Source organism: Balaenoptera borealis, assembly GCF_965194805.1.
Source record: "Balaenoptera borealis genome assembly, contig: HAP1_SCAFFOLD_1664, whole genome shotgun sequence".
In the NCBI taxonomy this organism is placed as follows: Eukaryota; Metazoa; Chordata; class Mammalia; order Artiodactyla; family Balaenopteridae; genus Balaenoptera; species Balaenoptera borealis.
Genome location: NW_028122574.1, coordinates 62,317 through 75,007, shown reverse-complemented (window position 1 = coordinate 75,007; position 12,691 = coordinate 62,317). Strand labels below are relative to the sequence as shown.

At 41.7% G+C, this 12,691-nt stretch overlaps 1 protein-coding gene and 1 long non-coding RNA gene across 3 annotated transcripts in view; one reads left to right on the top strand and one right to left on the bottom strand.

Moving 5' to 3' along the window:
• Positions 1-203: 203 nt before the first annotated feature.
• On the bottom strand, positions 204-8,940 carry LOC309622155 (diphosphoinositol polyphosphate phosphohydrolase 3-beta). Its single transcript, XM_082409294.1, has 2 exons — positions 8,083-8,940; positions 204-4,080 (listed from the first exon to the last, which is right to left on the bottom strand). Coding segments are annotated over exons 1-2 (495 nt in total). The 5' UTR covers positions 8,577-8,940; the 3' UTR covers positions 204-4,079.
• Positions 8,941-9,024: 84 nt separating this feature from the next.
• LOC309622156 overlaps positions 9,025-12,691 on the top strand; it is a 55,139-nt gene continuing 51,472 nt past the window's right edge. For both annotated transcript variants that reach the window (XR_014240561.1, XR_014240562.1), the window contains exon 1: positions 9,025-10,088. This is a non-coding gene — a long non-coding RNA (uncharacterized lncRNA). The remainder of the gene's footprint in view (positions 10,089-12,691) is intronic.

The window sequence follows — 12,691 nt, the reverse complement described above, 5'->3', positions numbered from 1 at the left end:
TAAACTAGGTTAGTTTACTATGTGCTGGCAGAGCCCACTGAATCCCCACTATCATAAAAACTGTACATTTTGTTGAGATTTCTTGTTTTGTCATCTGTCTCCCCAATACACTGAGAGCTCCAACTGTAAGGACTGAGGTACTAGATAAATGCAAATATTTTCCTATTTATCTACCAGGTTAAAGCTAGATGAAAGAACACAGCTTAAAGACTCGAAATTTTATTGATTGGGACATGATAGAGGGTCTTTCTTCATATATAACATATTAAGATTTAATTCAGGATTATGAAAAAGGTAATTGTAAATAGACTTGGACAGCAAGGTGCTCTTGCGCAGCAAAGTATTGATATTCCTGGGAAGGGTTTCCTTGCTCTAAACAGAATGCATCCAGGACTGGGTTAATTCCTAAAATGCCCACTAGGGATTGTGATGCCATCTCTGATACCACCTACTAAAAATGATTTTGCAGTCCATTTATCTTTTGTAACACCCAAGAAATGAGGTCTAAGTTTGAGTGCGTAGACAAAAGGAAAAGAGAGAATTGATACCAACTCTGTTCCAAGTCCTCTATGCCCTCAGCACTGGCCCCAAAGAAGTCTAAACTTCTAGAGGTCCTGCCTGCTTTTTCACACTGCTGTGTAGGATTACACAGGGGCAGGGTGTTAAGTCTTCTTGGACCAAGGATGGACATTTTGGTTCCCTATGTTTACTATCCTGGGAAGAGGTGGAGCACTGAGTTCACTGTAAGATATTGTCAGCCCTGTTCTTCTTCATCTTAACATGAATCATGATCTTTGGAGTAATACGAGACTGAATTTCTATATCCAACCCATCACATTCTAGCCCTTTGATCCATTCCATTGATTTCAGGTTCACATCTTTGATTCCAGGAATATAAATTTGAGACACTTTGAGTACTTTTTAGAGATTGAGTTGTGGGAGCAGCTTTCCCTTCTCCATGGTGAGGATCAGTTTATCCATGATTTGAAACTGCAAACTCTCAGGTTTTTGGTAGTGATGGGGAGTGGGGGGTTGAGGGACTTTCCTAGGCCATTTGGAGTCAGCCTGCATTAGGGAATTGGTCTAGCAATGGAACCTAGAGAAGGTATGAACTGTGCAGTAGGTGTAAATTGTGTTCTTTGCCTCACATAATCTGGTAATCTTCAATAAAATCTCATCAAAAGTTACGGCCTTGTCTCTGGAGTACTGTAGGAAATTAGGGATGGATAAGGGCACATTCTGGGGTAAAAAGGTAGAAGGGTGAGAACAGGGTTCCATTTCCTGAGTCCAGAGTGGTGGTGTCCTTGTTTACCAGTTGAAAATCACTGTCCCCAGAAGAGCACATGAGGGTCAGAGGCTGCAGACATGGTAGCTTGCTGAGGATTCAGAAAAGACAGAGGGAACTTTCTGGAAAACAAGGTAGTAGCAGGCCTACTTTTAGCCAATACATTGCAATGTGTGATTTAACAAAGGGGCACTCCCCTCTGAATTGATACTTCCCCCTCTCCTGCCAGCCTCAGTGCTTGTTGAGTAGAAAGTTTGTGTGGGAATTAGACAAAAACCAAACCAAACCAAACCAAAACAAGCCTATTCTGCCCTACATCAGGACTTGGTAGAGAGCTTGGTCTGGATTTCACACCCAAGTTTTGTGCCATGCCTGCCTCACTTGTGCAGGAAAGAAGTAGCACAAATTCCATGACAGCCCTGAGCATTAGCCTAAAAAACTGAGGAACAGCAAGGTGCCTGTGTGGTATTGCTTAACAAAAGGGGTCATGGATTTTGGGAAATATTCTGGAGGAAGGGGCTCACTTGTGCCATCTGTGTCTGGGTTACATATGTTTATATTTGAAAAGAAAAAAGGCTGGAATATATATACACACACACACACACACATATTTTTTTGAACTTGGTTATTCTGGGTAGGGGGATCATGTGTGATTTTTTATTCATTTATTTTGGGGGGAATTTTCCAAATTTTCTGAAATTAAGATGAATTAATTTTGTAATCAGGAAAACAATTCAATTTTTTTAAGGTAAATTGTAGAATGGGGAGTGGAACCTAAGCTTATGTCCACCACTGGGGTTCAAAACTTTCTGGTCACGTCTGACATACTGATGCGACTAAAAGTCTTTTTACATGTAGAACTGGGAGACCTCTAAGGAAACAACTCACACTAAGGGAAGAGCAAGTCTGCCAACATGTCAGCTCAGGAACAAAACCTAGGTTTTTGGAGGGGAGGAGAGAGTCTGGCAGGCTGGGCTATAGATTGATGTTCCAACCAAACTTCTCTACTTAAGTCTTAGGGATAGAGGGGGGCCTACAAGTAAACTCTGAAGAAAGTTTTTTCAATTTTTATTATGGAAAATTTCAAACATATACAAAAGTATACAGAATAGAGTAATGAACTCCCAAATATCCATCACGCAGCTTCAATAATTATCAATTTATCACCAATTTCATTTCATCTATATGCTCTCTTACTCCACCCTCAGATTATTTTGAAGCAAATATCAGTAGCATATCACTTCATGTGTCAAATTTACAGTACATTTCTCTAAAAGATAAGAATAAAAAAAACATAACCACAGTACCATATCACACCTAAAAAACCCCAATATGTTGGGGAGGTGTGTTTTTATTTCAAATTCTGTAAAGGGGGAACAATTAATAAATAAATACATTTCACTGGTAACATGAGGAAGGGTGTAACACTCAAATGGAGCCCATTTTTTTCCCGATGTAGTTGCTTTACAATGCAAAAGAAAGAAAACTACCATATTAAAGCCACTTTAGGGCCTTTGTAGGGACCTGGGGAAGAGTGCTGACATCACAAACCCCATGGCAGAACTCCATAAAACTTCCTCTGAACACCTTTGTCATTTTCTTAAAGTTGATCTCCTGGAGGTAGCTGACCCAAGTCCTCTCTAAATCTTTCATTTTCAGTACCCCCCCAACAGAAGTTTTTTTTTTCCCCCCAATGCCTTTGCCAAGTGACAACAATTTAGTTGTCTTTCAGTCCTCTGCATTCTCACATGCAGAAACCAGGGGGGATGAGGAGCTAGCTGATGTATTGGAAAAGGGGAGGAAAACTGTGGCCAACTGAATCACTAAGAGATGCAAAAGAAACCTAGGCAAACTAAGTGGCATGATTAACTTTGGAAACTGCCTATAGCAGTCTTTGTTGCCGCTGGCATCAAATAATACAGTATACTGAATCTGAAAAATAAGAAAAAACATCTTTTCTTCAAAGAGATGTTAAGATTACATGAAAGAGGTGGTTAGAGCAGTGCAAAAACATTAAATTTATTATTTGTATATCATTTTAAAATTTTTATAAAAAGCATTATCTTATGTTCATTGTATTTATTTTTATAGTTACTTTTATAGCAAGTGATATTTTTGAATAAAATTTTAAGCAAATTAACAACAGTACAAAAACACTGAAGTTGTTACACAAAGGACTGATTCTACAAAATGTTGCCTTAAGTGATGGATAATCTTAAAACTGTGCTAGCCACTGTGTGGTATGACTTAGAAATATGAGTAATAATTCTTGTCCTTGAATATCTTACAACTGCCTTGAAAAGTTTCTGAAACACCTGATACAGAAAAGCCACACACGTGGTGCCTGGACAGCATATACTCTACTAGCACCAGATTGGAAGGGGAATGTTTTGCCATGTAGTGATTATAAAATATGAGTTGAATCAAAGAAACTTCAGTGATGCCAACCATATTTCAAGTAGTGTCTCAGATGCAGAATATGCAAAGAGTAAGGAAACGTGGTCCTTGCTCTCAAGGATATCATAGTCTAATGAAGAAGGCAGACATATCAAAAAAGCACAATAAAAGGCTACGGGTGCTGAATAAGAGTCTGTTCACATACAATAGTACAATCACCAGGGCAAGAGGAGTCAGTGGAATAGACAGGGAAGGAGTGTCCCAAGATGTAGGAGGAAAACCAGATGAGCTGTCTCCTTGGAAACATGGAAGTGCTCACCTATACTTGCCAATTCCATTCATCAGTGGTTCACATCAATGACTCTTTCAAAACAATCCTGGACATCTTTGCTGTTCATCTGGAGAAACAAACCAACATACAATTAGGAGGCTCATACTAATTTAACAATTCTTCCAATTGATAAATTTACAAAAGGTTTATTATCTGCATCACTCACTTTGCATTTGGAAAGCCTTCACAGAATTATCTAATGCAGATGCAATGTGAGTCTGGATCAGCAGCTGAGGGAGTTACAGATCAGTATATGTTACAAAACAAAAAAGTCAGGAAAGCAGTGATACCAGAAGTTTTGCAAAGGGAGGAGTGGTCATCTAAGACATAAAAAAGTCCTAAATTCCATGTTCTGGACTCTAAGCTTATGGAAATTATTCAGGCTGGTTCTTACCCATCAAAAAGTTTGTGGTCTACTGGCCACACAGCCATGCAAATAGAGAAGTACAATAAATTGTGAGAACCATGACACACACAGAAGAGGGTATGTTGACCCAGGTGGTCAGAAAAGGCTTCTCATAGGAAAAGTTTATGAAGTAACTATTTTTATTATCTTCAATTTTATATTTAAAAACCCTGAGCATCAGATAGTTAGATAACTTGGCTGAAGTTACAGAATTAACAAAAGCTGGAAGCAGTTTTCAACCCTAGGTCTGTTTGACTTCAAAGCCCAATGTAGTTTGATGTATCACATCAAACTCTCATAAAAATGTCAAGTTTTATTTCAGTCACCATAGTGACTTTTCCATTTCTCATAATGCTGTTTGCCCATAAAATCTGTTAAATACAGTGTAACAGTTTATCAGGAGACAACTACCAGGAAAATACTGATGAAACTCTGGTAGTGCCTGGTGGCTTCCCCATATGGGACGCCTGGAAGTAAAAGCTCTGCCCCCCAAAATATACATTATTTGTGTGTGTGTACATATACAGACACAATTTCTTGAAAAAATTTTATACTTTATAGACATAGCACTAATTATTTCCAGTGTTTCTATGTATCTACATTAATCTCTAACGTTTTCTCTCTATATATTAAATAATAAAATATTTGAGCAGCTGAAAATATATGCTGTTTATAAAACATGCAGAAAATAAATCTGATTCATTTCTGCAAACTTCAGTTATCTATGGAGAGTACCCTTTCTCCGTTTTTACCAAGGGGAGGGCTGAAAAACCAAACAAACAACATATAAGTGACTTTTTAACACTCTTAGAAGGAAAAAGAATCCCAACTGTACATTAATCTTTGGAGCGCTGAGGTGGTAGAAATTTTCTATATATGACCTCTGCTCACCTGTTTAGCCTGAAACACTTGGTCTTAAAGAGAAAAAATGAAATCTCCTTGGAGCTTTAAACTATTTTAGGCTAGGTTCCAGAGAATATTTCACAAAAACTACTTAAATGAACCTAACGGTCAATCCTAAAAAATAGCATGACATATTCTAAATGTTTCTGGCAAAAAACAACAACGACAAAAAAAACCAACCAAACAAACAAAAAAACCCAAACCCACAACATATTTATAGGCTAAATTCTTTAAAACGGGTTAATATGAATACTGTACATTTTTGCCTTTGTCAGCTAATTTAAGAACCAAATAAGATGATGCATTATTACCTCTAAGAATAACAAGTTAAGGCTCCAAAGTATTTGTGACAGCATTTCAGGTGGAAGGGGTTTTTATCTGCAAAAATATCTGTAAAATAAGAACCCAGTATATCTGCTGTGTTAATGTTAATGTAGAATTTAAGAATCTTCTTGAATAACTAGGTTATTGGGGGAAAATATCTTTGGGTCTATTTGAGATTGAATGAATAGTAAAAGTCAAATTGTTTGGAATTAAAAATATGTACTCAAATATATATTCGATATATATCACTTTTGCAGAGAAAAATAGAAAAATACACAATAACCATAATTAATTAAATGATATAATTCAGATAATAAAACTGTCATTGGTTTTAAAAACCCACTCATTTTTTAGTTTACTTTGATAGCATTAGTACCGAAAATGTTTTGTGAACTGAAACTTGTACATTGTTTATCTGTGCTTGAATGTGTAATAAGATTTGTTTTCAAAAGAGTGGTACTGAATTTCTTTAGAAAGTGGAACAGAACCCACTTTTTAGAAGCAATCATATAAGCATGTTACCAATTTGTAGAATTAAAATGCAACCAAATAGAGAAAAATATTTGAGTATTTTGAGGAACAAAATACGTATAGCACACAAGGGGGCAGCACAAAAGAGTATGTGTTCTAAAATTCAATATAAAGTTCAAAAGCAGAACTTAAAAGATAGGGGGCAGAGTATGGTCTTAAAAGATAGGAGGGCGGAGTACTGATTAGGAAGAGGAATGCAATGGGCTTTTGAGTTACAGGTAATATTAATTTCTGGATCTGAACTCTGGTTACACGTATGCGCTCACTATATAAAGATTCATTAAGCTGTAAAGATTTGTCAACTGTTCTGTATGTATGCTGCACAACAGTAAACTATGAATTAATTTAAGAAAGGTAACTTCCATTAAATCTTCAGCAGTAATTGTGTTTAAAAACAGGTTACTTTGAGGACTAACAAAATGTTTTAAACAACCATTATTTTCTACCTTATTTATTTACTAGAAGGATGTTTTAAAAATGCTTAAGCATTATATAAGGAATGACCTTTCCACCCTGATGTCCTCTTCAGAAAGTAGATTTTCCCTCTACCTAACTGCCGACATGGCTAGAGGAATAAAGGTAGTTCCAGAAGACAGACCTATGCACTTTAGATAGGATCCCTGATTTCAAACAAGTACTGAAGCAAATGTAAGAGCTTTTAATTTGGTAGCGTTTAAGTCTGTCATGTGACACAAAACCTTTATCCTAAATCTTCACGAGAGATTGTTCAGGCGTTCTGACAGTTTGAGAATTCTGTAGCAGCTGTATATCAATAAAGCTAACTCACTCAACTGGGATGTAATTACCATATAATATTCCATTCCTTTGGCTACTGGCATTCAGACAAGTTTAAGTGGACTATCATGAATTCAAATATGTGAACTAACTTTCTTTCAAAGACTATAATGAGAGAACCACGGTTGTTCTAGGGCACTGAGAAAGGAGCAATGGGAGTTGGAAGTTGAGCACGCTAAACCACACTCAGAATACAGTTTTCATAATATGTACATATCAGGATATGTACATAACAATACCTTCCCGAGAGGGTCTTTATTCTATAAAATAATATTTTGCTAAGCTACATTCAGGCTCAATGGGAAATGGCCATTTTAAGTAAGAAGTAAAAAACTACCAGTTGTGAAAATGTTCTGAAAATCGAATTATCGACATATGAATTAAGCAATTTCAGAAAAGGGCAAATTAGATCACATATCTGAAGATAAAATTATTGTTCAGTGTGGAAAGAGCACATGATGTAAAATTCCTTAAATACTTCTTTGAAATTCAACACTTGTCCTTCAAACCAATCACAGAAGGGCTTGCTGACAAGGGCTAATGCTGTGAATGAGAAAACAACTTAGGAGGAAAAATTAATGAAATTGCCACACAACCAAGGTGATCAGATTTTAAAGGCCTTCACTACAGAAAAAACCACAAGACTGGTACCAAAAGTGCACATACACACACAGACAGACGCAGACACATACGGACACACACACACGTGTGAACTGTAAAATAAACAAAAACAAAAACCACAACACGTATACACGTGTACACACACACACACACCCGCCCCCCAAAGACTGGGTCAGCAGTTAAGGCACCTTTATAAAAGACAAACAAACAAAACAAACAAACCAAAAAATACCATGTGGCTTTGGCTTTCCGAAATGTGTTACAGTGCTACCAAGAAGCGATTCTGAAAGCATCTGAAAAACGTGCAAAATGTCTGAAAACAGTGCCTGGCAACTGAGACAGTTTGCAAGCGTGATTCAGAGGTCTGCCAAGGAAACAAAAGAAGCCTCCCTCCTCCCGGTGAGACCGCACACGGCACCAGGGGTGCTCCGGGCACTATTTACTGTCAGGTAGGTGGAAAGCAAGAGTCTGTGCAGGAGCGGTACATACTAGGAATCGCTCTCTGGCAGGGACGGGGCCATGGAGTTTCCACTGGTTGGGGAACCGCCCAGCTTTAGTTTTTGCAGATATTCGGCATGCACGGGCTTGTGGCACTGGAGAACCTTGATCGCATCTTCGATTTTGAACCACTCTCGCTTCCTCCCAATGCTAACCGAATCTTCCCAATCCTCCAGAATCTCAGTGACAGTCAGTACATACACGTACGTTCTGTGCTTGCGATCTTGGTTCTGCTCGAAAACGCCCAGGAGCCGGCCTAACTTCCCCTTGACTCCCGCCTCTTCGTACACCTCGCGGACGGCAGCACCGCCCGGCTCCTCCTCGGGCTCCACGCCCCCGCCCGGCACGATCCAGCGGTCCGGGTACCGACTGCTACTCACTAACAGCACCTCGTCCTCGCGCTCGCTCCGGAAGCACAGGCACGCCGCCCGCTTCTTGAACCCCTCCGGGTCGTAGGTCCGCGTCTGGTTCGGTTTGCACTTCATCCTCGAGGCCGCTCGCCGCTGCTCGGGTCCCCGCTGCCGCCGCCACCGGGCCGAGGGACTCCGAGGTGCCGCGGAGAGAAAGGGCCGCGGCGAGGGGCGGTGAGAGAGAGGCGTCTCAGCCCGCGAGCCCCGGGAGCTCGGGGAAGATGAGGCGGGGGCGGGGACGGAGGCGGGGGCGCGCGAGGTACGTCAGTCGGTCCTTCCCCCCGCGCGGCCGGGGGGTCCCGGGCGCAGACGCCTGAGTGGAGGAGGCGCCGCCGCCACCGCCCCCATCCCCGCCTCCGCCCCGGAGCCCGCCACTCTGCGCGGAGCCCACCGGCGTCTCCGGTGCGCGTCCCCGTCTCTCCCTCCTCAGCCGCCGGGGCCGGGGCCGGGGTTGAGCGAGGTGAGGCGCATTCGCGGACGCGTCCGCGTCCCCGGGCACGTGCGCGTTCCCGTCGGAGGGCGTGGGGCGGGGGTCTCGCGGCTCCCGCAGCGCGCGGCGCCTGGGGCGCACTGCGCAGGCGCCCCGCACCTCCGGGCTGGGAATCTCCGTCCCCCGGGGTGAAATGCACCGCCTTGTGACTTGGGCCAAGCTTGCCTCCACGTGTGCCTTCGAGCCCGACGTGGCTGTGGCGCGGTCGGACGTTTCTCCTCACCCTCCCCACCAGGTTGCAGGCAACACACACGCAGTCGTTTTACACACAGGACGGACGGTCAAGTAAGTGCGTATGGTCCTCGTCATCACCCATAAGGTAGAGTACCGGCTTACTTACAGGAAGGCCCCGGTTTTGTCAAGACGATCCTCGGTATTCTTGACAAAACAGTACCTAATCTTTGCTGAGTCATATCATGCAGTTTTGTTTCTTCAACAGGTTCTTCACCTTGCCAGGCATCTTGGCACAGCCCATAAGTGAACACTTTTCTTGAACCCCTATTGACATCTTACCTAACCTCTGGTCCTCGGTTTCCTCAGCAGTAAACTCCTCACCTACTTGGTTCAGACCTTTGCACTTTGGGTCATGTTCACCCAACAGCTGGAGAACCACCCAAAGCAGTGTTTTATTAAATCCCAGGCATCTCTCCCCTCCACGCACTCCACCCTTGGCTCTCTTTCTCATTGAGAAGTACTGGTTGAGGCTTTGGGAAACGTGCCTCTGGCAATCCCTTCATATTTTGCATTTTGAGTTTTAGGAGCCTCCTGGCCTGGGACTCCAGCAAGGCCACTTGGTGCTCTCTCACCTCTGTCTGGTCATCCTGCCTCCTTGGCCAAGAAGTGGCCCTCCCACAGCCCCAGATGTAACAACCTAAAGCCTTCCCCCTCCTTTGTATTTTTTCTTATCGTTTCCCTGCTCTCACAGGAACCTATGGAGAAGACCTCTGATATCCCCTCCCTTTTGCCTTATTGCAACTTAGGCATCTTTGTCTCTCTCTCACCCACAGACCCTCTGCTGGCATCAGGCAAGCAGGATCACAACAACTCACTTTTCCAGTGAAATAATCCATTCATCAAGGGGAAATTGAATCGGAAAGGTATGTGGAAAATGGTTATGAAACATACAGTCCGGTTTTTAAATAACAAGTTAGTTCAGCTTGCCAGGGTCTGTTCCACGCCGTGTATATCCAAATAGCTCATAAAAATGATTCTGTTCCTGGTGGCAAGACTACCCTCAAGATCTAGAGCATAATATGACAACAATATATGGGCATAATATAATAAAACTGTATGAAGAAAACGATAAAATGGAGAAATGAAGAGAATGACCTCAACCAATAGCGATACTAGTGCTAATGACCATACTTTACCGATATATGGATCATTTGGAGGAAGGCAACATACCATGATTAAAAACAAACTAGGAGGACTTCCCTGGTGGCCAAGTGGTTAAGACTCTGCGCTTCAATGCAGGGGGCACGGGTTGGATCCCTGGCTGGGGAACTGCCTTATGCCGCGAGGTGCGGGCAAAACAAACAAACAAACAAACAAAACAAAACAAAAAACCCCAAGACACTAGAAAAAATAGATTTCAGCACAGGCTGTGTACCTCAGTGTGCCCATACTCACAAATACACAAATGATGTTAAACAACTAGAAACAAAATCCATTATAGTCAGGATCTAGGCAAATGTACCAATTCTCACCCATATTATTACATATCATTTTAGATTTTCTTTCCCGTGTAATGAGATTGTAAAGAGAAAAAAGCCTACCGTTTTGGTAAAGAAGACAAAATTGTCATTCTTAGCAGATGGTAGGAATATATTCTTGGGAAACACCTAAGAAACGATGTAAAGATAAATTTCTTTAAATGGTAGAAGTTAATAAACATTAACATTTAAAATCCCAAGAGCTTTCATGTATGCCAGCAATAACCCTGTAGAAAATATAATGGGGAAACGATGACATCACAGTAGCAATATCAACCACTACAAAGTAAACAAAATACCGAGGGATCCTAAAAAATATGGTTAGGGCGTCGTAGTAGAAAATGATAAAACTTGTACTCAACTCTAAGAGATATTTGAATAAATCAAGAGGAACTTTAGCGAAGCTGGGAGATTGGGCTGGTGTCTGCAGGGAGGTGTGGACCAAACAGGCCCCAGCCACATGACAAGTCTGCTTCACAGTTACCAGGTACTATGTCCTTGTCTCACAAGAGGTGCCGTTTTATAGTCTGCTGCATCACTCCCACATCAGATTATGCCTATGCAATATGTCTGTGCCGGGGGTGGGGCATATTTATTGGAAGGGGGAGGAGAAGCAACATTATAATATGGAAGGAGGTAGCGACTGAGTTCCTCCTGGCAAAGTCATAGCATGTTTCTGGATAAAGAGATCCACAGGTTGTAGGTTTAGTGCAATGCCAAGGAAATTTTCAAATTAGTTTTTTTCCAAATTTCATAAAATAATTTTATTTTCCACCTGTTAAAACAATAGGGCAAGACAGTTTTAACTTTTTCTAAAGAAGAGTAGAAATCTTTTTTGGGAGACTAGCACTCTGCTGTCTGGTTTATCTATAGTTCATTGCTTCTCCGCTGATGAACAGGGTTGTTTCATGAGCCACTGTGGTAGCCGACTGTTACAGCAACAGCTGTGATAACGTGCATGCCTCCCACATTGTCCTTGGCCTTGGCATGGAGCTTGCTCTGTGCCATGGGACCACAGCAAGTGTGAAGCAAGCAGAGAATTGAAAAGTGCCTGTGCAATGGGGTTTGCCCTCTCTTGCTGCTCTTGAAACAAGATGACAACAATGTGAAGAAGCCTGGGCTAGGTGAATGATGAGAGATCCACAGTCCATGCATCGCCTTCACCCCACCTTACAGTGGATCCTTTGCCAGAAATGTAGGTGAGACCATCCTAGACCATCCAGCCCCCAGCAGAGCCAGTTAGCCGATAGAGCACCGACCACGGATGCATAAGTAAGCCTTCTGAGAAGAGCAGAAGGACCAGTCACCTGAGCCCAGCTGAAGTCGTTGAGCTGCAGAATTATGAGCAAAAGAATCAGTTGTTTAAAGCCACTAAAATTCGTGGTGGTTTCTTATACATCAAGAGCTAGCTGACACCACCATTAACTGCCATCCATCAAAGTCCAACCAAAAATAAAGTATGTTTCCCAGTAGAAATTCCACCTCTTCTTGAAGAGGTTGCCGTTGAACTTTCCCTGGAGTCAGAAGGAAAGGGATGAAGTTAAGACATGTAATGTTTGTACGTGTCAGTCTTTGTGCCGGACCCTGTGTTGAGCCCTGTATCCTGTGTAACTGACAGCCCGTTAAATCCTAAGGAGTCAGTTATTATTTCCGTTTCGTAGAAGAGAAGGCTTAGAGTGGAGTTAGTATTTGAATCCAAGTCCTCATGTCTCTATAGCTGTGCTCTGACAAAGTCACCATGTCTTGTCAAAAGGATTCTTTTTATCAAGAGCTACGGTTTGTTGGGGCATTTTTAAAAATTTATTTTATTGAAGTGTAGTTGATTTACAACGTTGTGTTCGTTTCTGCTGTGTAGCAAAGTGATTCAGTTATACATATGTATACATTCTTTTTCATGTTCTTTTCCATTATGGTTTATCACAGGATATTGAATATAGATCCCAGTGCTGTACAGTAGAACCTTGCTGTTTATCCATTCTACATATAAT

Excerpts from the sequence above, each read along its gene's own strand:
- LOC309622155 (XM_082409294.1), bottom strand. The coding sequence starts at position 8,576 with ATGAAGTGCAAACCGAACCAGACGCGGACCTACGACCCGGAGGGGTTC.